Source organism: Rissa tridactyla, chromosome 2 (assembly GCF_028500815.1).
Source record: "Rissa tridactyla isolate bRisTri1 chromosome 2, bRisTri1.patW.cur.20221130, whole genome shotgun sequence".
In the NCBI taxonomy this organism is placed as follows: domain Eukaryota; kingdom Metazoa; phylum Chordata; class Aves; order Charadriiformes; family Laridae; genus Rissa; species Rissa tridactyla.
Window position 1 is genome coordinate 24,246,443 of NC_071467.1, and position 25,756 is coordinate 24,272,198.

Consider the following 25,756-nt stretch of genomic DNA (forward strand, 5'->3'; position numbering starts at 1 on the left):
CTGCTACAATAGTCTGAAAACAAGTTATAATTTACAAATACAGGATGGTATTTTCCAAATCAAACAACATGGACCTAGATTTGCTCCCACTGACTTCTTTGTGAGTAACAGTAGGCCAATACTAAGTACCTTCAAATCTCTGAGGACCAAAATATGCATCTGTAAGTAATCATTACTAGCATTTTAGAGAATGTAAAGACATTACATACACAGTATTTAAAGAGATTAAAATAAAAGTATTTTTCTACTTCTCTGAGTATTTGCGAGTTGTTTTCAGACCTGCCAGTATCAAGACAGCAATCAAGCAAGGTTTTGTTGCTGTTAGTCTCCTGGCCAGTGAGTGCCTGCACTATAACTGCCTCATCTGCTTTTATTGCTCCCTTGATGGAATTCAGACTCTGTGGGAAGGGAAAGGAGTGGTCCAGTTCCAACCAGCAGCAAAACCACAGACAGGGATAAATCAGACCAGGGAAAATGGTGGAATACTGCTCCAGTCTTCTCAGCTGCCTCCCCCTTCCCTTTTCCCTCTACCATTCACTGAAAGCATGCCTTTTTCAGTCATCCTCCGCCTCCACGCAGTACCACTTATTCTTGGTTAGTTAACTTTTCTGACATTCTAGGTTCCTACAATCACCATTTCTGTGAGGTATTAAAGATAACTTTTGCCTTGCTGTCTCCAAACACCACAAATCCCTCCCCATCGCTCAGATTTTCTATACCAGTCCCTGAAGAGTACTTGAAGAATACCACAACATATGAAGCTGACAAGCGTTAGGTTACTCTGACATTCCCCACCCTGCTTCTGCACTTTCTGAAATTAAAATTACTTCTTCATAAGGTACCTGGAAAAATATTCAGCCCTCAACTGTACTTAGTGCAAGAAAATGCAATTGGGTTTTAAAATATTTGTTTGGATTTCACTAGGTAGGCTCTTGGGAACAAACAGGGTCTCCAAATAAAAGGTCTTATGTCTAATATAGATCTTATATACAATGATCCATACTTGGATAGACTGTGGAGAACTACGTCTTCACCCAGAAGAAAAACCTGGCCCCATTGAAAATAGCATGGTATACCAGACTGACATCTGCAGCCCATTAGGCAATTTGACAGGTAGAATTAGCTGCTCTACTTCACAGGAGACAAAACAATAAAAAAAAATAATCTGTTTACATTTCTTGTCTACAAGGCCTGTCGACTTTGCCTGCTTTGGGGGCAGAGGAATAGCTGTACAGCTCTCCATACAGATGTGACTCAGATGCACCTATAACAGGGTTCTCTGCATATTTGAGCATACTAAGGTGGTTATTTTTCTTCATATAAAGTCTATGTTATATGGACTACAACTGAGGCACTCCGCAGACTGAAGTAGTTCAAAGTAGCAGCTGGAGACAGCAGAAGTGACCAGATTCTCTCTCTCATCGTCACATTTTACCCTCTTCAAATAAAGGAGAAGCACAATTTCATGATCACACTATCTATACCTAGGTATAGTGATAGTGATTAAGTTAGCAAGAGGAAACAGGGAAACTAAGTGATTACTCTCAAAGGACAAACAGCTTTCACTGGTCAAAAGAATGATGGAGAACATTCCTTAGCTAATTTTTCAATACTTATGTTTTTAAATTCTCAACAATCCTTACCTCAAAGAACAAGACAGCAACCACGTCATTATAATGAAAACCTAGCTCATGCTTTGATACTAGGAAATATGTTGAATAAGTTCAGACACAGCCACCAACCACAGAAGAGAATGTGTTATGGAGATACTGCCAACCATTATGTTACAAATTATTTAATTTATATTGTCTAAAATAGTCTATTAGGAATGTGAGAAGAAAATATGGTTCCTTTTATTATTTCTCATTGGTTAGCCAAGTATGACTCTCCTACAGGAATATGGGCCTACAGGAAAAGATGGGGAGGGACTCTTGATCGGGGACTGTAATGATAGGACACAGAGTAATGTCCTCAAACTGAAAGAGGGTAGATTTAGATTGGATATCAGGAAGAAATTCTTTACGCTAAGGGTGGTGAGGCACTGGAACAGGCTGCCCAGGGAAGTTGTGGATGCCCCATCCCTGGAAGTGTTCAAGACCAGGCTGGATGGGGCTTTGAGCAGCCTGGTCTAGTGGGAGGTGCCCCTGCCTATGGCAGGGGGCCTGGAACTAGACGATCTTTAAGGTCCCTTCCAACCTGAACCATTCTGTGATTCCTACCTCTTTCCCTTCCCATTCCCAACAGTACTACACAACTCACATAAGGACTACGCATAGTCTCAGGAACAATGTTCTTAGCTACTTTACACATCATGATCTGCAGAAGTTCAATGTACAGCTTCAAAACACTTTGAGATTTATTTTTATTGATGGCCATCAAAAGATTAAAAAGAAAAAAGATTCAGGTAAAGTAATGATTACATTGATTTAAAATGGTGGTAGAGTGCTTAAGATCATTTTTCCAAAGGCTTAAAAATCTGTTTGGAAAATTTTACTTTGTTTACACCGTCTAGAATGCATTAACTTGGTCAGTCATCCTACTAGGTGATTCACCTCACTCCAACTGGTAGCTTGACATAAATTAGTCCTAAGACTGAAGGGATAATTTGTTTTTTGAGGTTTGTTTTGGTTTAAACATCAGTCTTTAAATAGAAGAAAGCACTAGGTCAAGTCAACCTTTGACGTTACATCCCATAACAACCAAATCATTTAGATGAATCCTCCACTGGCTATCCGTTCCTTTTCACCTTACAACACTGCTAACTTTTTTCAAGAAATGACAAGACTGATATCAAAGGTGGTCTTCAAGTATAAACATTGACTCCCATATTCATAAAAATGAGAGTACCCACATACTCAAAACAGCATTTTTGTAGCTACTAGTCTTTTAGGAATCTAAACTCTATCTTGAATGCCCATTACAAAGATTCTCTTCAAGCCATTTTTTCAACCACAGTAATTCAAAACCTTTGCCTTTCTCTTTTTTTTTTTCTGTTAATTAAAACCCTTGTACAGCCTACATACTTTTTTGATTTTAATCACCTTAATACACCTAATATTCCCACCAGTTAATCAGAAATGGAATAAGATTTTCCTCAGCCACTTAGTAAAAAATATTACCCTCCTAGTTGAACAACTCTGTGAATCTTTTCCTGACAATATAAAAATTAGCCTTCTAATTCTCATTTTCCATTTCTGACAAAGAATTTGCAATCTCAAATATCTGCCCATGTATCCATTCTCCCATGTCAGTGCCTCTGTTAAACAAATGACACCTGCCCTGCCTCAGTATGCTTTTCTGTTTGTGCACTTATACATCCCTTGTGCTGGCTCTTTCTTCTGAGCTGCCTTCCTACCCCAGAATACCTTGGGCTGAGAGCTCCGAATGGAGACGATGGACAGGAGCTCTATTGCCCAGTCTTTCAGTCATATGAACTATGACTTCATGCAAACATTTTCGCCTGTTCATAGCTTTCTTTCCTCTTCCATATCTTTAATAAATTTTTTAATGTATTTGGTCAATTTTTTAATTTATTTATCCTAAGCACAATGATACATTCCTTTCAAAGCAGTTTTAAAATCTTAATTGTAAAGTGCTATGCAAACTCGAAGTCCCCTATTGTGAAAAAAAATAATCCAACATTAATGCCATGTGTTTTAATAGAACTTTGCATTCTAACAAGATTGAAATTATGGTCTTAGCTTCAGAGTGGAAAAGACCAAACAGAAATTCTAACATTGTCCTTTGTGGGCTAATTCACCAAACTTCATTTAGATCAGGAGAAAATGTATTTAGCTAGCGCATAACACTTATTGAGAATAGGAAAAAAATTAAATACATGATGAACAACATTTTTCAAAAGGGTAGGATATGAATGCTGAACTTGGACCCATATTACCAAAATAATCTTGGTAACATATGGATTAAAACAATTACTGAATCAGTTTCAAGTAATGCTCCAAGTACAGCATGTACTCCAAATACTGCTGTTTATATAGAGGGTCAAAAACAAATTGTTATTTATAAAGCTGGTGGTTTCTGAGAGGAAGGGATTTGATGCGAGTAGGTGAAAAAATACTATTTTTGTGACTGTATTGTTTTCTTACTACTATTGCTTACCTTCGGTTCTATATCCATGGCAAATTTTTTCACAACTGAGATCTCACACACAGAGAAATACACCAAAACTGAGGCTATTCAAATAATCTAGAAACATGTTACTTAAACAATTTAAGAACTGAAACTCTAGCTCAAACACCTTTTAATGACAGTTACCTCGCTCTGTATGTGTGATGCATATAAAAAGTAAGCACTAGCAATCACTATTTCATTTTCTCTAAATCATACCAGGAATTAATATAAACCATACACAGGGTTAAAGCAATCCTGGCCAAATGTTATTGAATATGTAATTGCACTTAGCGTTCAAACTGCTGTGCATTTGCCTGTGCTCCAGAACTGTTCTACGAGGTGCCCCCCAAATTGCTTCCATTATCCTGAGAATGAAACTCAGTCTCTCGGAACAGTCTCCCCATATTCTAATAGCTTTAGGTTAAGAATGAAGCACTGCATATGCGTGATATACCATCCGTATACCTTATCTTATGCATTTTTGGCTCTCTCCTTTATCACAAATGAAGCCAACTCATTATTCTAACTAATAAGCCTGACAGAGGCCTAAGAAAAATCACAAATACTAGGCCTGTTCAGTTGCACAGCCTCCTGTGACCTCCCATGCTACTGCATCAGCTACCTGGTGCCTCATAGCTAATGATACTCGTAGATGAAGTTTAACACTGTCTTCACACTGGTAAACGAATTAGCCTTTTTTCTTCAGCATGGCAGAGAAGCAAAACTCCTTCCCGTATTTTACAGTCTTAGGTACACACAGCGATTAAGATCAGGCACCAGATTGCTCCAGGTAGTTACACAGTGCTGTAAATTAAGAAAGCAGAAATACATAAAAACAAGTGGCCAGTCCTCCTTATATTTGAAGCTGCATACCCAAATCCTCACGAGTTACAAAAAAGCACTCCTGAGACATAGGACAGCTGGGAAAGGGGAAGGAATTGAGCTCCCAAAGTAGTTCATAGATGAAGGGTGACAATGGCAGGATGGACCTGGGGTGAGCAGTGCCTCTCCCAGTTGTCAATACAGTCCACACATGCAGTTCTCCTGACTCAGGCATCGCAGTGACCGGCTGTAACGTCACAGGCTGACTGCTGAAACTACGTGGGATGACTCACAAGCAGCACAGGTATCACAGGTACTTCAAAACAGCAGTTACTATTCTAATAATTCTGGACTTGAAAAATGCCTTATGCTTCTTGACCTGAAAACACTAACCACAATTTTCTGAGAAGAGTTAATATTCATTCACTTCAAAGAGAAGCAGTCCAGACAAATAATAAACATAGGAGCAACGCAGCGATTTCTTCCCCCCACCCCGCCACTTTCTCCTTGGTTCCACCAAACTGAGTAATGAAGTATTCTTCCTTAGTTTATCAGGGCAAAGCTACTTTCCATAGGGACACTGCTACTCTTTCTGATCCTTCTGATTCTTACTTGACCACGCCTTGTAAGTCAGAACTCACAGGACATTTTTTTTAAGAAAGCCTACCTCTGTAGTAGTCCCAATGTCAGCGGATGGGCTGTATGTGCTGGTATCTGGTGGAGCAGTACCAACGCTACTTTTAACTGGAGAGCTGGGAGGAACTGGTCCTGACGTGGTTTCAGTGTAGACAGAAGATTGATATAGAATTCCTTTCCTCTGAATTTTATTCCAAACTTTACTTGTGATCTCAGCCAGTTCATACAGAAGCTGCACCTGAAAGGAAAAAAAGCCTTTTTTAAGATGAAACTTTCCTTAATGAGGTGAAGGAAAAAAAATCAAAGTCCTCCACCGAGACTTAGAATGTAGCAAAATCGAACTTCTCACCATTTATAATGTTCTGATAAGCAACTATATTGCAATTGAAATAATTAACAACAGTTACAATATAGTGATTTTGATAAAATTATTCCATGCTTTGTCTAAACATATGGTACATAGCTCATAAAAACATAACCAAGAACATAGACTTGTAAAACTTTTACTAATATCAAATTAAACAAAGGTAATTTGTGGTATATTTCATATGTGTAGATACTGCCTCTAGAAAAAGGCAAACATTAACTTTATTAAATATTAAAAATGCAAAAATGATTCATTTAAATGGTATTAAAATAATGATCTCACACAGTGTATGAAACCATTTTATGTTTTAGGAAGACTATCTACTATCGAATTCAACAGTTTCCTGGCATATGTCATTCCAATATTCAGAAACACACTGTTTAACTTGCACATTGTTTGACTCAGTTCTAAGATATTTACACAAGTTTTTGTAAATAAGCATTAATCACAGAAGTTGTATGACAACATACTGAAATATACGGTATAAAACATGCTCAGAGAAAACTGCAAACAATATATAAGCAGATCCACAGCTGGATACCATACCCAACTTGCCATTATAAAAAATGGAAATTCTCATATTTATAAGAACTTTAAGCCTCAGGACACATCTACTCTATGAAGCTGGCTTCTTATGTGGGCAGAACAGATGCAGAAAAACACTGCTGTCAATCTACATTTGATATAAAACAGTACTTGATTTTGTGCGTGAGAGTGTGTGATGAAGTCTCAAAGAACACGCTACAGTCCTTTCTTAAGAGGTGATGTGCTGGAATTTTATAAAAACCTTCTTAATTCATCTTGGATTTTCTTTTGAAGTTTCAAGGCTTACACTGAGCAGGTCATATATGCTCTAGACAGAATTTTTCCTTAAAGGAGATAAACTTCTCAGTACTTTTTTTGCCTTTGTATACAGAACAACCTACAGACAAATAACAACTCTGGCTGTGGCAAAAAGTTATGCTTGAAAATATTTTGTGTCCATAGCACTCTGATATGCACTGGCAGGCTTTAAATTAGTAATTACAGATTTCTAAGTTTTCCCAAGTTTCTTCCATCAAACTCAGGAAGATCAACTAATAACGTCCATCTGATTGATTGAGTAATAGAATGTTAACTGGTGTTGACACTTAAGCTGGCAAAAGAGTATCTAGAAAATTAATAGGATACAGGCACATATCCAAATCATACGTGCTTTCAACCTCCTCTCCCTCAAAATATTTTTTGGTCAAGAAACCTAAAGATAATTTAAGCCGTACTTGTTTTAATGAAGCAAGGCTTCCAGAAATTTAATTATGCTACTATTTATAAAGGCACAAAATAACCCAAATGAAGGAATGATGCAACTTCTGTGTTTACATACATGCTCATACACAAAGTGAAGAGGTTTGTCATCAGCTAATCCAACACTGAAGAATTTAATCAGTCATAATCATTAAACCTATTAATTACTTGTTATCAGGGAGATTTTTTTTTTTTTAAATTGCTCAGCCTAGAATCTTTGCAGCAACTCTGAAAGAGTGTCTGTTTCAGACAGCAGTAGCTATCTCTCTGAGCATGGCCAGCAACCAGCCAGCCAAGTCATATGACCCTGCTCTGAAACCAGAGACAAAACAGCAAGTTCACCAAGAGGCACGTTTTGACTAGGAGATGATTTTCATGGAACTAAAAAGTAGAAAATACCAAAAAGCCTCACAATAAAATCTCATCAAAAAGAAAAAAAAAGGCAGCACATGTCTACAGGTAAATAAAATTTTAAAACTTCAAATTAGGAGCTACTGTCTTTATTTTTAATACACTTAATTTTATTCCATGGTTGTTACTCATTAAAATGGAAAGATTTCTACTGCTTTTGTTGGTTGCACCTTTTCAAGTGAGTAATCTTAAGATTTTGTGTGCTGGTTTTGGCTGGGATAGAGCTAATTTTCTTCATAGTGGCTAGTATGGGGCTATGTTTTGGATTTGTGCAGAGAACAGCGTTGATAACACGGGGATGTTTTTGTTATTGCTGAGCAGTGCTTACACAGCCTCAAGGCCTTTTCTGCCTCTCTCATCAACCCACCAACGCGCAGGCTGGAAGGGCACAAGAAGTTGGGAGGGGACACCGCTGGGACAGCTGACCCCAACTGACCAAAGGGATATTCCGTATCATATGACAACACGCTCAGTGTATAAAGCTGGGGGAAGGAGGAAGGAGGGACTTTGCAGTGATGGCATTTGTTTTCCCGAGTAACGGTTACGCATAATGGAGCCCTGCTTTCCCGGAGATGGCTGACCACCTGCCTGCCCATGGGAACAGTGAATTAATTTCATATTTTGCTTTGCTTGCGCATGTAGCTTTTGCTTTACTGATTAAACTGTCTTTATCTCAACACATGAGCTTTCTCACTTTTACTTTTTCGATTCTCTCCCTCATTTCATCAGGGAGGAGAGAGTGAGCGTACAACTGTGTGGTGCTTAGTTGCTGGATGGGAATAAATCATGACATTTTGAAAATCTATTTCTGATTCTATTAGAAGAGCTAATGTAAGTGTAAGGCCTCTCTCCTTTATAAGAATTTTTGAGCATAACAGTTTAATATATAATAATTATTTTTAGTACACTCTATTCAAAGAGAAGAAAAATGGTATGACAAAAATAGGAATAACTCTGCCAGTATTTGTTAAGAAAAGTTTCCCCTCTCTCACTGCTTCCACACCCTCCCCAGCAAAACCACACATAACTCAGTAAGACCCCACTGACTACTTGGCAAAATCTGTAATGTTCAATATATTACAGCATTTTATACTTAAAAAAATAAATAAATCACACATTACTACAAAATTGAAAACTACACCAAAAGGCAATATCCTGGCAATTTTACACACTGGAAGTATCTATTGACTTTAAAGGGATAAAACCATCAGATCATGGTTTCATATTAAATCATAATAGTCATACAATAAAATATTTCAGCTTTGCTACCATTTAACAAATGCACTAAGTATCATCTACTTAAAGGCTGTCATCTATAGAAAAAAATACAGCCCGCCATTCTAACGAATCAAATTGCATCGTTACTCTAATGTGAATTTATAACTATCAAATGCTGTTTATGTAACTGTATTTTCCATCTTCTGTTCTTGAACATCTGGTTAAAGATGACTGATGTTTTTTTTTTCCCCCTTTTGCATAAGTAAAGCAGAAAGGACGAGTAAGGGAGATCGTACAGCTCAAGAGTCTTCACTAATCTCAAATAATTTGTCTGGATCCTTTTGGTCATTACAATACTTCAGTAAATAAATAACACAGTATAGAAGGACATCCTTTAAGACAACAATATTTGGTCTGATATCCAACTGTACAACTTCCTTGTAACTTTTCACTATACTTGTAATATGATTTACATGGAGCTTGCAATTTAAAATTTTTAGTGCAAATATTTTCTTACAGCTTGCAAAACAGATTATTCGATCATGCTTTGGCAGGAAAGCTGGAAAATGTGTTTTACTTAACCTATTTTTCTTTTTAATTTGCAAGTCCAATTTACTTAAGGCTTTCACTTATAACAATGCCATTCCGCTTATAAATTAATACTATTAATGTATTATGTATATTAATCATGAGATTAACTGGAGATTTAAAAAAACCCCACAGTTGATGAGGCAATTTGCTGGAATTTCACTGAGAACGTACTGATCAAATGTAGCAAACTATTTTTGCTACATGAGCATCTCAAAATATTTGCCAATTTTCTGAATAACTGCAATATCAAGACGAATTTTATACAGTTCTGTTAAAATTAATACAGAGTAAGGCAGGTTTCCATAGGCTGTAAAATAATCACATATTAATTCATTAAATGCTATGGAAATACTACAAAGTTGCAAAGTAAAGCTTTCAGAAGTCTTTAAATATAAAATTAAATTTTTCAGCAAAACCATAATTTTATCTTTTCCCATTTACACATTTGTAGCACAGTGACAATCCTTTATATGTGCAAACGCAACTGTCATACAGCTTTACAAGTCCGAGTAGGCCTTGTTGAGGCTGCTCCATTTTAATTTGCCATGTCCAGTGCGCAATCTCACTCTACCAACCCTCCTCCTGGTAAGCACAAGCCTACCCAAGTACAGAAGACAACGGCATATAGCAAATGAGTCGGAAATAACTTGGATGAAAGGTAGTGAATTAGGCAGGAGACCACACATTGAGGCTAAAATAAATACATAGTTTAAAACACTTGTTTCATTCACATAACATGGAATGAGGCAAGGGAAAAATTGCGTGCGACTGAGAAACATATTGTAATGAGTACACACAAGGGATAACATTAAAATTACACCTCCTAGACTTAGGCCATAGGTCCATAAATCTTTACAAATGTGATGTGTTGTGTATCAGATCAAAATTATAATACTTTGTGTTCTTTCCCTTTCTTTCTGTTAAATGAAGCAATAAGCAGCCCATTTGGTCCATGACATCCTTTGAAAAATCTTGCATATGGCTAAAACTTTGGAGCAGACAGTGTATGAATGCAGAGCCCTACTCAGACCTCAACAGCTTTGTGATTCCCAAGCACAAGAGTGTTCTTGAACAAGAGCGTTCTTTCCACTACCACTGGAAATGTTGCAACTGTCAAGAAAGCGTTATTCAAGTCGCAGTCAAGATTGCTCAAAATTTGGCATAAAAAACCCTACTCTATTTGGAACTACAGCAAACTTGATCCAGGTCAGTAAAATACAGGGTGCACTTTCTGCAAATCTAGCAACATCTTTGCCTTTTAATAAACATAAGTGAGGTGGTAACTTCTGTTTACACACATTCATCTGGGTTTTTTTTCCTTTACTAAAGGATACCATTGCCTAAAAAACATCTTTTGTTTGAAGAAATGTTGGTTCTATGGTAAAAAATTACATTAAACCACTTCAATATATGAAGCCATGGTGACAGCAGAACAACACTATAGCATTTAATGGTACATCTGCAATTCATTTCACTCCATCAGCTAAGAGATGCATTTATACTGTAGCTATTACATTTTGAGACGAGTTTAAATTACAAAACTTGAGAGAGCTTCAAAGCAAATCTTAATCTAACCACCTTGATCTTGATGGCCCAGTTAAAAAAAAATTAAGATAGAAGAGACCCACTTCAACAACATGCAGAACAACTGTACTTAAATCGAGTTATTTTTAATTTCCTTTCATAAATCAATTAAATGTACCAACCTGGGGGTTGGAGCATTTTATTTCAAGGGACTCAAGGTCGACATGGAGGCAGACAACAAATGAGTGTCTGGATTCTGGCCCCGAAGCAAGCAGTTTCTGTGAAGTAACAGCTAAAGTAGAAGTGCAGCCCATTGGCTCCACTAAATTAAGTGTCATCTGTTGTCCAAGGAGAGTATATATACTGAAATGATGCAGACTAATAGTCCACGGAAAAGCATCACCTAAAAAGAAGGAAAAACAGTTAAATGATTGCATAATAAGAACTAGACAATTATTTTCTCAAAACTCAGTAAAGGCCTTATCCTAAAGCCCCTTAGAAGTCAGAAAGTACAATCAACAACCATTAAATTCATTCCAAACTCACAAATATAATTCACAGAATCACAGAGTCACAGAATCTTCATGGTTGGAAATGACCCTTAAGATCATCGAGTCCAACCAAACAACCTACAACCTCCACCTACAATCTCAATCTACAATTCAACCATCAATTCCATTCTATACCTCGAAATTTAAATAACAGTAAGAAATTTTTTACAACTTTTAAAAAAATTGAAATTCATTGGGAATTTTAACCCCAAACTATACAACGTAGTCTTTATAGAACATTCTTTTTGCTTTATACAATTTTCCTCGAACTGAGGACTATCCTGAAACCACTCCCCGCTTATTTTAGCATATGGATGGCAAAGGCAGTTCCTTACATTATATACTCATATGTGTTTACAAGTTTCAATAGTAAAAAGGAGAATTATCTCTCTTCCAAATATTTACAGCTTGCATCTCAACAGAGTGGTGCCACAGAGTAAAGCCTATCCCAACGCACTGCTCAGGCGAGACCTTTATCACACTGCAGCTCCTTCCTTTATCACACTGCCTCCACTTACCTTCCTAGGAACAGAATGATGATGGATTTTGTAAAAATAAACTATAGACATACACTGAGCACTTCATTTCTTATATTTAGGAGGGAGCCTACCCAGATAATGGGAAACAAGAACAAATCTAAAACCACCTTCCCCCCACCCCTCCCTTCTTTCCAGGCTCAACTGCACTCCCAAATTCTCAACCTCCTCTGCCCTGAGCAGCCCAGGGGGACAGGGAATGGGGGCTGTGGTCAGTTCATCATACGTTGTCTCTGCTGCTCCTTCCTCCTCACACTCTTTCCCTGCTCCAGCATGGGATCCCACACATGGAGGTGCTACCAACACTGCTGATGGACTTGGCCTTGGCCAACGGCAGGTCCGCCTTGAAGCCAGCTGGAAGTGGCTCTGTCAGACATCTTAGGGATGTGACTTCTCAGCAGGACAGTGTTGACTGTAGGCCACACTAGGCAGCAAACAAACTGCCCATGTGTTGTTTAAATACACTAGTTTGAATTTTTATTGCCTTTTGAGACTCCAAGGGCCCATCTCAATGTACACTTGCATTTGTCTGCCATCTTCTGTTCTGATTCTCAAGCCTGGCTCCCATACTTCTGAGGTAATAGATTAACTTGGACTCTTCTTACCCATGACTCCAGGCTCAAATCTTGAACATTAAACCTTATCCAAACTTTTTACCATATTATTTTAATAAGAGTTCTATTGTTTCCTCCACAGGTGGAACCAGCAATAACTTTACATGGTCAAGAGTATATATCAGAGGAGTCTGTGTGTCTCATCCAAAGTAAGAACTTAAAACTTCAGAAGTTTATTTTGAAGCTATTGCATACTGAAGAATTCAGCTCAAAGTTATTTGAAAATATTTTGGAAAGGTTTAAGATTAGAAATTTAAAAGTAGTTAGCAATCTGTATTTTTTCCAAGTTCAGTGAGACAAGGAATACAAAATATTAATTGTAATAGATGGAAAAAAATTCAAATGCAAAGTCAACTCTAATGACATGTTTCTAATTACTATGCATTAACTTTGTTTTTCTCTGTGACCACCACAGTAAATTAACATAGCTTGTATTTCATGGATTAGAAAGAAAGAATCTCCAAAGAAAATACTGAATGTTAACTTTACTGTGCTGCATACATTATCTACCTTAAAAGGAAAATACCAATCAAATTTTATCAATGTACAGAAACCACAGTATGCTAAACAAACACTGTAGTAAAGATATGGCAAATTTACAGCTATGAAATTCCCCCTAACATCATCAGTTACCTCTTCTTCAGGTCCACACACACTATGTGACCATTCTAACATTATACTGGAACTATCCACCCGATAAATCCTTGTTTTGTTCTTGTACATATGTTTGCTTTATTATTTTGGTTTTTTAAAAAACTTTACCTACATTCATTTGCAGATTGGTGTTATGAAACTATTTAAATAATTAATTCAAAATGTCTAAACATCAAAAGCAGCATTGTTTATACGATTTATTTCAAAAATTATTTATTAGTAGGAAGGAAGAAAAAGCCAGTGCCACACTTGGCAGATATTTTCTCTACATCTAACCTTCCCATTCATGCATATACTATTGTTTTGTCACTCAATTGCTGAGATTCTTTTACACTGAAATATCACAAGTAAACCTGGCATCGCCTTCAGTGGAACTAGAACTCACTCCACATCTCTTATGGGCAAGATTATAAAAGATACACCTGAAAAACTCCTAGTATGTTTGAAGATTCTGTTTAATTCCTGATTTACCGCTCTCTAAATCTTTATTTTTAATTTCTTCAAACATCACTACCGATTTAAAAAACTTGAAAATCCGTTCATTCAGATATTTCAACTGCTTTGGTAACTTCTTAAATTTATGAATCTTGGGCAGTTGACTGACCCAATAACCAGACCAAATAATTTTCAAAGAACTGGCATTCATAATTTATCTGCTATTTGCAATAGTTTAGCAAGACTTCTTTCCTACAGAGTCTTTGAGTTATTTTTCCAATATATATAATTACAAATTTTTGCTATGTGCAGGCACTTTCTCTGGTAGTTACTTGATGCACTTTGTTTCTTAGCTAGAGTTAATGTTCATCATAAGCCTTTCCATATGCATAACATACAATATTGATAAATGTACTTAAATACTAATAATTGTTATATGTTTGCTCTTTGCTCTTTATTTTAAAAAACAGAGTGCAGAAATGGCAGTTGTAGGCAATGTTGCGTACACAATGTTGACAGTTGTATAAAGGAGAAATTTTGTTTGTTTAACATTAGTAATGGTAGGAGAGAGATCATGAAAGCTTTATCATGTATATGATCTGAGATCTATTCCCAGACTCGCTAGAGGTGTCCTTTACAATCTTCAAAAAGCATCTTGACTATTCTGTCTTCATTTCCCTTTCTGTACCCCCATTGCAGGGTCTTTACATGGATTTCCAATGCGCTCACATTCTTGCGTGACACGCAATGTTTAAAAGACATTGCAACCATTACACGTTAGGTCACTATTGTACTTCCTCCCAGTCATGCAACAGGGAAGCAGTGGTATGGCAGCATATCCCAGGTGCACCCGGTCAAAAGCCCTAAGGGTCTTGCCCAAGTCAGAGCTCACTTTTCAGCAGGTAAGATTTAGTTCCACAGACTTCAAATGCAAGCACTAACACCCAGGCTTTTCTAACTTAAACCCAGCTCCTAGAGACCTCTAACAGCTGAATATGACATTAACAAGTTATTTATGGAGATCTTCATTGCTATTCAGATACTGAAGAACATCATTAAAATGTGAGAACTAATTTTACATGGTCATTAACCATAACAGGTAAGTTAAATACAATAATTACCATGTTTAACAGATGGTGACATTGAATATAAACTCAGATAGCACACTATTTGAATATTCACCTTACAGGTGACCTTACAGGTCAGATATTCACCTTACAATTTACAGAAATCATTTTTCAGTTCTTATATTGAAGATGAACATTTTTTTAAAAATCTAATGCAAGATGATAACTTGTAAGAATGAGGAACATATTGCTGCTCCACTTTAAACATTTAACTGCCTTTTGCAGGTTGGAATATATATGCTTCTATTATATTGTATAGGTCATAAACTACTACATTTCATTACAATTAATTCACACGGTAGTATTACAAGCCCTAATTTTCTATTTCCCTATGAGTCACTCCACAACTTATTGAGTTTAAACATATGCTAAAAAAACACTGTGAGGTTATATACTTTGTCATATTTCACAACTAAAAGCCACCTCTCAGATTTAAATGCTTGGAATACAGTGATTTACAAGACTGTCAGTATAGTGCTATGCATATGAGAATATGAATATGATATCTAGCAATATCAACAACAATTTTAAGATACTTTAAACACTGGTTTCTAAAATGTACTTTTACTCTGTCTCAGCTAAATATCTGTATCTTACTCTGACCTAACCAAACATTTCTACAAAGATGAATTCATAAGAGTTACTGGTATGAACCCACAGAGGAACATTTTACACGCGCCAGCTAAGGATTGTTAAAAAAAAAAAAAAGGTGATGACAACAGGATTGAAGCAGGGGGAACAGACCAAAACAGAGTAACTAGTTTAAAATGTGAGTGGGAGCCAGGAAAAGATTCTAAATTAAAATAATTAAAAATGTAAACTTCTAAACACAGGAAGATTTCATAGATGCCAAAAACATTCTCATAATTACTTTAAAACTTAGTGCTTTATCCAAAGCAAAATTTTAGTTCCCTTCATGTCTTGAATTTATTTTCCTATTATAGCATTTTAAATTTTTGTAAGCCACTTAGCAGTCCAGAAGTCCTACCATAACAAAATATTTTGTCCAACTGAAAATTTATCACAATTTATCCTATCGCTATAGGTTGGGACTTAGAGAGTATATAGATGAACTGTCAAGTATTTGAAGCTGAATGTACACAAGCATGCACAGAAAGCCACGACTCACCCTCAGCAGTTCTCTAAACATTTCAGTTCTGATCAAGCTGAGTTTCTAACTATTTAATTTCTTCTTTGCAACTATTTTACTTAAAGGGTAGCAATAAATAGGACAGGGGTCGCCCTCTTCACAAGGGTCCAAAATGGAGAAGACAAGGGACAACAGGTAGAAGTTGCACCAGGAGAGCTTTCATCTTGGTATAAGAAAGAAAATTTTTTTACTATAAGAGATATCATTCACTGGAACAACCTTCGCAGGGATATGGAGGTTTTCAAGATGCGACTGGACAGGATGCTGGATAATCTCATCACCAAACAAAAGTTTGGACCAGATGATCACTCAAGGTCCCTTCCAACCTGAGCTGCTCTATGATTCTGCGATTCTCTTTTAATATCCTCTGTGAATACTACCTCATGGATCAATCATCTGATTGATTTGAACCATAAATATAATACTTAATGCAATTTAATACCTTTTTATGAACTTAGTTGCATTTGTTATTCAACAGCAGTTCAACAGACTGTCTGCTTTACACAGATAAATCCATTTCTTTTGTAAGTTACTTAGTGTGACAAAGGTAAATTAAGTTTCTGAATCGAAGTGCTGTACTTTAAATATTCTTTTAAGTATTCCTACAAACTACAATTACCTCAGGAAATAAACGTATCAGAACTCTGAAAACAAATGGAAAGACCCAATTGTGGAAATATTGTATAAGCTATTTTTACTATGTTGACATCTTGAGGTCAATAAGCCTCTGTGAGTAGGCTGCAATATCCCCAAATGACAGTATGACTGTGCTCCCTTTTCCTCCTCTTTTAGTTTTTCATGTAATAAGAAAAATATATGACTGAGAACACAGCTTTCTTAAAAGTAACAATGCATCTTTGTAAGAAAGCCTTTTACTCAAGTCTTCTTTATAAAAGAAGGAATGATTCAAAAAATAGTTTCCAGAAAAAGCAAGGTTGAATAAATATAATTTCAGAGATACGGTAACACATCTTAAGAATGATAGTATGTCCCTCAAGTCTTGTTCAAAGACAGAATGGAAATTAAGAGACTCTCCCAATGAAAGCCCATAAAAAACATTTACCTTTATATGGGAAGAAAGAAAGAAGGTGACTTAAAAGCTTTGAAAAAACTTTTTAATAGTCTGTTTAAGGAGGGACTTTTGTCATGGGAGAAGGCAACAGCTCCACTTGAGAATCAAAAATATCGAGATTGTGAGAACTTCTGTTTGGCATTATTCCCAGTGCACAAAGCCACACACAAATAAATTCCTTACCATAGGCTTTGTCCCAACCAGGGGGATTCTTTTCTTTCACTAGGATCTTGCTTTCAAATCTGGGTTTGACAAAATTCAAATGACTTCTTACTTTCATAAATGGATTAAATTACATCATCAGTTTAAAACAAACAACAGATTTGGTTAAATTTATCTTTTATCTGTCTCTATGATTAACGAATTAGATCATTCCTACTGAAAGTTATTAGGAAAAACACATACCTCTCTCTCTTTTTTCTTTCTTTTTTTTCCCCCCTATTAGGTGTCAGGATCTCTAATATGACCTTCATTATTAAAAACTGCAATTTTATTTTTGTTGCTGTGAGTTAAGGTAAAATACAGGAAGGAGGAAAAGCATCCAAAATACGGGAAGGAGGAAAAGCATCCAATGTAAGTGGCAGAACAAAGGGAGAGGGAAAACACAAATCCAAACGAATTTCAGATAGCAGGAGTAGCTTTTGAACATCCTTTTGACTTAATTTTTCATAGTTGTTTATGTTTCAGCAGCAAGTATGCAGAAGACAATAGTTTTCCCAGAAAATGCTGTCACAAAAGCAATGAACAGTTGATGCATCTCCCTCTCTTCATCTTAGAACAAATACACAAAACAGCAACAATTCTTCAAATATACTTCAAGAATAAAATAATGAACTAACTGTACACCAATGTACTGATTTGGGCTGAGACAGACTTCATTTTCTTCACAGTAGCTGGTATGGGAGTATGTTTTGGATTTGTGCTGAAAACAGTGTAGATAATGCAGGGATGTTTTAGTTATTGCTGGGCAGTGCTTACACCATGTTAGGATGTTTCAGCGAGCAGGCTGGGGGTGCACAAGAAGATGGGAGGGGACACAGCTGGGACAGCTGACCCCAACTGACCAAAGGGATATCCCATACCATGTGACGTCATGCTCAGCAATAAAAGCTGGGGGAGGGAGGAAGGGGGAGGACATTTGCAGTTATGGCATTAGTCTTCCCAAGTAACCATTACACGTGATGGAGCCCTGCTTTCCTGGAGACAGTTAAACACCTGCCTGCCCATGGGAAGCAGTGAATTAATTTCATATTTTGCTTTGCTTGCACATGCAGCTTGTGCTTTACCTATTAAACTGTCTTTATCTCAACCATGAGTTTTCTCACTTTTACCCTTCCGATTCTCTCCCCATCCTGCTAAGGGGGAGTGAGGAGGTGGCTGTGTGGGGCTGAGCTGCCTACTGGGGTTAAACCACAACAACTGGCTTTTCCATGCAATGTTAAACTTAGATATAAGGCTAGATCTCCTGGATGCCATTAAAATAAACCCAAACCCCAAGACTGTTAGAGATACTTGCCTCGCCTATTTCCCATACACAATTTTTCATATGAATATCTGTAGAACAAGATTTTTACATCAGTATTCCTTCAGAATACTGCTGCAAATCCACCTAATACTTACTTTGATTATTTCTAAGGCTCTGTTTTTTTTAAAAAAAAAAAAAAAAGTATTTTGCCAGGTCCTTTACGGCTTATACCCTCCTTTCATTTCTCAATCAGTTGTGGAATGTTAAAAACTTATTCTTGCCTCAAATTGGTCTACAACTCAAACCTTTATCAAATATTAGCTTTTCAAATAGCAGCTACTGTACTTTTTCTCAACTTTAGCCCATGCACAAGAGCATCCCCCCATAAATACTCATAGAAATCTTCTCAATTTTTTTTCTTCAAATCTCTACAAAAACCTTGCTACAACCCCTACAGACACAAGACAGAACACAGTTGTTGCCTATCACAGTGACCAATAAAGTCACGTTGTTTTCTTTTGATAGGCTGCTGTATTTATGAATTTCTTTTCTTGTCTTACATAGAATCATAGAATACCTCAAGTTGGAAGGGACCCACAAGGAACATTGAGTCTAACTTCCTGCTCCTTGCAGGACTACCTAAAATTATACCATATGACTAAGAGCTTCATCCAGGTGCTCCTTGCACTCTGACAGGCTTCGTGCCGTGACCACTTCCCTGGGCAGTCTGTTCCAGTGAAGAACCTTTTCCTAATGTCCAGTCTGAATGTTAGACCCAAGACTTTTTTATTCCTACTCCCCCCAGCAATGGCACATGAGCAGTTTTTCCTAACCTGCCTCCATTCTGTCTTGGAATTCACAACTCACTGCCCCCTCCTGCTGTGTCAAACCAACTGTTAGTGGCTACACTGTAACTCGAATGACAAAACCAATGAAGGTAAAAATCACAATTCTGAATTCTTTTGGCTTCAACAAACATACAAAACATATCAGAGAACTAGCTCTCTGATGATGAGTTTCACTTTGATCTCCGTGGGGCAAACCTTGTCATTAGTATGTCTGGCCATCAATAATACATAACACACTGCTAAAAAAGCAGCACAACATCAGAAGTTTTCAAAATAAATGAAGATAGTTTTCATAACAGTTAAAAATGTGAATTAAAGAGTAAGGGGTTTTTTTGAGTTTATCACACTACCTTCTTCCAGGATGGGTCTCAGCACAACAAATGGGATTTCCTGCAATGGTTCCATGTGTTTGTGTCCAGCACTCATAATCTTTATCTGGGGCAAGCAGACGACAAGTGTGCCAGGCATACTGGCCTGCCCATGGTACCAGCTCCGCACAGTCCCAGGAATGTCGCCCGATACAATAGTACTTGGGGAAGGCAGGCTGTCGTTCGGAAGGAATACACAACAAGATTGCACTTCAAGCTGAAAAAACAAAGCGAAGAAAGATTTCTCAGAAACAGATTATCATTTTTTTCCCCCGATGTGGAGTATTCATCTTGGTACAAAATCTCAAGTTACTCATCCGTCATAGTTGATTGAAAATAGTCTTAGCTTTCAGTTGAATTCAGAGGAAAGATGACACAAAATGTTGGAAACTAATGTATTCTTTTAAATTATGACTATGGGAGGGGAGGGAAGAAAAAGTGTGATTTTGGTCTGTAAATTTGATCAGAAAGGTGTTGCCATATAAACTGAACATACATCTATCTACATTTCAACAGCTTTTTACAAGAAGTGTAATTGAGTCAGAAAATGTTCTCGCAATAAAGCCAAGAAAGACCTCTTTTTGCAGTTCATTAGCTTTTGTTAGCAATAGCTATGCCTCTAGAACTAACCAACATTTTATATGCTGTTAATTTTTATAAAGACTTCTATAAAGACCTATTTCAAGCAAAATACTGTCTTTGCTTTATCATCAACAGTAATGAGTATGTACAAAAAGTCTGGTCATCAGATAAACTAGGAAAAATATAAACTTTAGTGAAAAACTGACTTTAAAACAAATGGATAGGTGCATACATACACAAAGAGAAAGAGAAATGAATAAAGTTCACGAAGTTTATACAGCTTTTTTCCTGTTTTCATTGCAAATCAGAAGTAGCACATATGGTCTCATTTGAAATAGAACTTTTTTATTCTTTATTTTCAAGCAGTGCTGCTACCCTAAAACATTTCTGACCATTCTGCTATCTCCTTATGAGTTTCTAGCAAAGCTGAGTGAGCCCAAACCAAGAACTGAACTCATCACGACTTGTTGACTCGGAGGTGGTGTAAGCTGCAGACTGTTAGACTTTCTTGGCTCTTACAAGTAATATTCTGCACCTGGATATCAAATAGCCCTAACAGCCTGCACACTTGAACAAGTGTTAAGCGAGTACAAACTATGATTCAGATCATTTCCTCATAATAGTTTGGAAGAGTCTAGTGTACAAAATGTTGGACACAAGCTGTTATTTGTAGTTGTGATAGAAGAACGTTTGTTTGCTGTAAACTTATGTAACAGTCTTTTCATTTGACATCATTAAAGACATCACAACTTAAAACTGATAACAAAGGTTTGTACTCCATACCCTCCCTTGAAGGCTAATAGTCCCTCAAGACCGCAATAGTGATTTGCACTTGAGCTGGAATTCCTCAGCACTGTAAGTACTTTGCCAGCCTAGTAAGGAGAACACAGATATTCATCTTCATTTCAGCATTTTTGTGCCTTTTTGCTTAAACAAACTGACAAGAATTCACTGCAGAAAAATAAAAGTAGAATTTTGCAAAAATAAATACATTGTTACATGAAGTCTGTGTTTGTTTCTAGTTTTAGAACTGTTTGAGTTGTAAAATGAAGTTAATTACATCTTTGATAAGTAGTTTATTGATCCAAGGTTGCAGAGTGTACTTTATTTATACTGGATGAAAAGCAACAGTGTATTGTTACAGATGTAATAGATTTGGAATTTTTTTTAACTGGTAAATTAGTCATTGTGTCAATTTGCAAAGATTTTTACAGTGACACATTAGATCGTTTTCTGGTCTATTAGTAATAGGTTGCAGGTCAAGCCATTGTGGGATAATGATAAATAGATGACAAAAGAACTTATGATCAGTATAACTTTTATTTTATCAGTGCATTTGCTGAGTAAACAGTTTATAACAAATCATCCATTCTTCATATATGTATCCATGATGATTAACATCAAATGCTGCCTGGATATACAAACCATGTGGTAATAATAATCCAAAAATTCCACCAACTTGGAGAGATACTATACTTCATCACATTACAAGCAGCAGGATCTACAGGAGATGTTTTATAAAGTACTCTCGAGAAGAGACTTCAATACTCAGTAGAGTTTTTACACATAATTTACAGTTCTGTACAGCTTTGTACTGAAGACAAGTTCTTCAGATCATCTTTGTTTCATTTTACTTTGCTGTATTGAGAATATTGAAGTGGAATCACAACAGCTTCACTCCTTCAAATGCCTGAGGGAAATTCCTGTTTACGTAAGCATTATTTTGCCATTCATTTTCAAACAACTGAATGGGAGCTGGACCATGAATTTTGGTGGCATTTACATGACAACATCAGGCTCTCCATATGTAATATTACAGATTTGCTTATAGATATGGTTTGCTTACTTGCATTTCATTTAAAGTTTTATATGAACAAATGAATTTTGCAAAACATTACCGCAGGATTTCAAAGGCCAACCCAATGAACATATGGCAAAATTCCACATTTTAGGGCAAATCATGCAATTATTGTAATTACGTAAGAAATTGCCAACTTGGATGCACAAGGGCCCAATTAATGCAAAATTGAATTGCACCTGTTGAATTTCTCAGAGGCAGATACTGCTTATACACAACTATCAGTTTCAACAGAATCTGTGTACATTTATCAGACAGAATCTGGAGATCTATCTAACAAGTTCCAGTGAAGGAATGGAAGAGCACACCTAAAATGATGGCACTATATGTTGGACAAAAGTGAGAACGCGTGCTACAGATTGCTTCACCAATCAGGAAGTGCTTTAAAATATATGTAATCCAAATATCTTAAAATTAGACTACATCAATAGCATATATTAAAGCTATCATATAAATCTTTTTACACTTTTTAAATAACTGTTAAACTGTGTGTCTAAAATTGTGAATTTAATGTAAAATGTGACTGATTTATGTAACTGAATATAAATCTGCAGCAGTAAATCTTGCATTAATGTAAGGATCTGACAATCCAAGGGAAAGAAAATGAAGTAATCTGCCAGTAAGAAGTCCTCAAGCTGGGGGTCAGATCTTGTTCATGGAAACCATCTGGTTGGGACCCTCCAAGCCACACCAAACACAAATGATCTTTTAAAAAAATATCCTATTCATTAATGCTTCGCAGCTGCACTGAGTGTTACTTCATTTTTCCATGGCAACATCCTTTCTGTTTCAAGGATCTTATTTCAGTTTTGGTAGCAACGTGTTCTTTTGCCAATACTGAACACATTCATGCGTTAAAGAGAAGGAATTATTACAAATTCTTGAAACAGAATCACCTCCTATTTTCATTTCTATTATGTCAAGGCCTATACACGCTAAGTAATGTACACTAATGATAAACCAATGAAATAAGCAGTATTTTCCCTTCTACTGCTAAAATGTTATGCAAAACATGTTGCTCTAAGCTTTTACTAATATATAAGCCTAAAAAAGTGCAATGACTTTAAGATCTCTGTTGTATAAAAAGGAAAGTATTAAGTTACTAGAATAAATGGGGTGTCTTTACTTCTTAGTCTATAAAAAGAGAATGTTGCTTGATAAAGAGAACAGTGCAATATATACTGCAGAAGAATTAGGTCTTCCTAACTAAGGAGGGTGGGTGGGAGTGAAACAAAGCAAGTGACGCACCATAGTTAACCTGCACAAGCACAATGAAAAGGGACAGGTTGTACAGGAGATTTTTACAGCCTTTCATGATAGTGATATCATAAGGAGATTCCCTTCCCTAACCCACATTTTATAGTTATATAAACCAATTAGAGGCAGTGAAGATGACCCACAAGGTGACACTCACATAAAGGTGTCTCCTGGGAAATGGCCTTTCTCTGCACTAATCAACATCCATCATATGCTCTCAGCAGAAAGGCTAATGCGTTTTTCTGTGAATTTCAGATACAGAATATAATCTTGCAATGACTCCCAGAACTGCAAAGAACTGCCATTACACATCTCATGTAGGGGTTCTGCTGCAGTCACTATTATAAAACAGTATCTCAGCCTCTGACACTCAAATTCGCTCTACCCAATTAGACCATCTGCAGTTGAACCAGACACGCACTGTTTGTTAGAATTTAAAAAGGCAGGCCAGAAATTAATGTTTTGAAGTTAGACAAAAAGTAAAAGGGAAGTAAAAAGGAAAGCAGAGCACATGAGTAAGTGAACTAAGAGAGCACACAACTTGTACATACAGCGAGTATAATAAGGATCAGCTACATTTTCTTTGCCACTTAAAACACAGTGTCATAGCACTACACAGTATTCCTATTCTTTGCTAACAAAGCTTGATTTTAAAAAATTTTTATTTAGTTATGGAAAAATTAATTTTTTGTCAGTCTGTAGTAAGTAACAAACTTAAGAAATCATCCTATCTCATAACTGCTGAATAACTGCTGATAGCTGTAACTGCGAAGCTACAAGTCACAGCATCTCTTCCTGGCCCATGAATAGAGACCACTGTTCAAAGAACAGGAACTCGAGTCAATCTCATCCTTACGTTTCTGTTCTTTCAATCAATGTTTCACTTTGACTAAAATCCTGTACAAGTTATATGCTTTAAAGAAAATATTATTTTCAATAATTTCAGGAAACAGGCTCATTTTTTCAAATAATTTCAGGGATATTTAAAGGTATGTGGAATATCTGGCTAAGTTTTATAGGTAATAATTACAGTCTTATTTAGTTGGCATTCACTGCAACATTACTCATTAATTCATTTGCTTTTAATACAGATCCTTCATTATTCTCACTGGAATTCAGCATTAACAACCAATTAAAAATAATTGTGTTTATACTGCTCCACTATTTTAGCAACTATTAGTACGAAGAACACATGAAAAGCAAGTATTACTCTCCTACAGAGTGTAACTGCCAAAAAGACTTCAAGGCTGCATATAAAATCCTACAACAAGTAAATAATAAAAACAACTTTTTATAGTTAAGTATGAAAGTCTTTTCACTTAAATACTAATAGCTCACCACAACTCCTATGCACAAAATCTTCATGCAATATTCTATCATGAGCAAGCCAGGTCTAAGGCTAAGCAAGTACCAGCTTTGGATCCAAAATAAACGTTCCAGTCACTTCGGTTCCAAACGCATTTACTTACTCAAACTTCCACTAAAAGAATAATCCTTTGATGATTTTAAGTTATGAAGTTCTGTTTTATCTGATGACAACTACAGACTTCTCTGTTCTACAATCATGTTAATAAAAGATCCAGTAACATGAAAACAGCTTTAGAAAAAACCTTACACTCTAAGTGCTTCAGCATTTAACCAGACAAAATATTCTAGAAATTAGCCTTTTTCATGCCAAATGACAATAAAATTCAGAAAATATGTATGAATCTAACATATTAATATTCTTATGTGTTTAATAAAATGTGTATTACATTTAATAAAAAAAATCATAATGTACTTGAACTGAAAAACAGAGTCCTAACCCTCATCTCATCCTCTACACATTGCCTTCCACAAATTTCAGCTTTTCCATTTAGGCTGGTATTGAAGGATAAAAGCTATACATATGCATTTGTGTCTTGACAAATATATTTAAATGAAGTAGACATAGGGACTACTAGCAATAAAAAAAGAACAGCAAGCATATCTATAACTCCTTCATATTTCATTAAGAAGGACTACTGCATATTGGTATGGAAGCATGTTCTTGGACTTCTGTGGTGTGTCCTTGGGGCCTGTTGAAACTTTTTGCTGATAACATGTAACATCCCTCTACCAAGTACGATCAAAGCACAAGGACGAAACATATTAGAAGTGTGTAAGCTGTTGTATGAATTCATATGGCCATTTAATTTTACTATCAATAAAATCTAAAATTATAATTTCATATTCATAATGATAAAAATTGAGAGCATGTGTACATTACCAAAAAA

General features: G+C 36.3%; 1 protein-coding gene across 8 annotated transcripts in view; it reads right to left on the reverse strand.

Moving 5' to 3' along the window:
- VPS13B (vacuolar protein sorting 13 homolog B) overlaps positions 1–25,756 on the reverse strand; it is a 480,344-nt gene that overhangs the window by 212,554 nt on the left and 242,034 nt on the right. For all 8 annotated transcript variants that reach the window (XR_008464637.1, XM_054189533.1, XM_054189532.1 and 5 more), the window contains exons 23-25: positions 19,787–20,021; positions 11,167–11,387; positions 5,621–5,827 (exon numbers count right to left, since the gene is read on the reverse strand). Coding sequence is in view for 7 of the 8 variants with exons in the window: in XM_054189533.1 (XP_054045508.1) it covers positions 5,621–5,827; positions 11,167–11,387; positions 19,787–20,021 (663 nt within the window). In the remaining variant the exon portion in view is untranslated. The remainder of the gene's footprint in view (positions 1–5,620; positions 5,828–11,166; positions 11,388–19,786; positions 20,022–25,756) is intronic.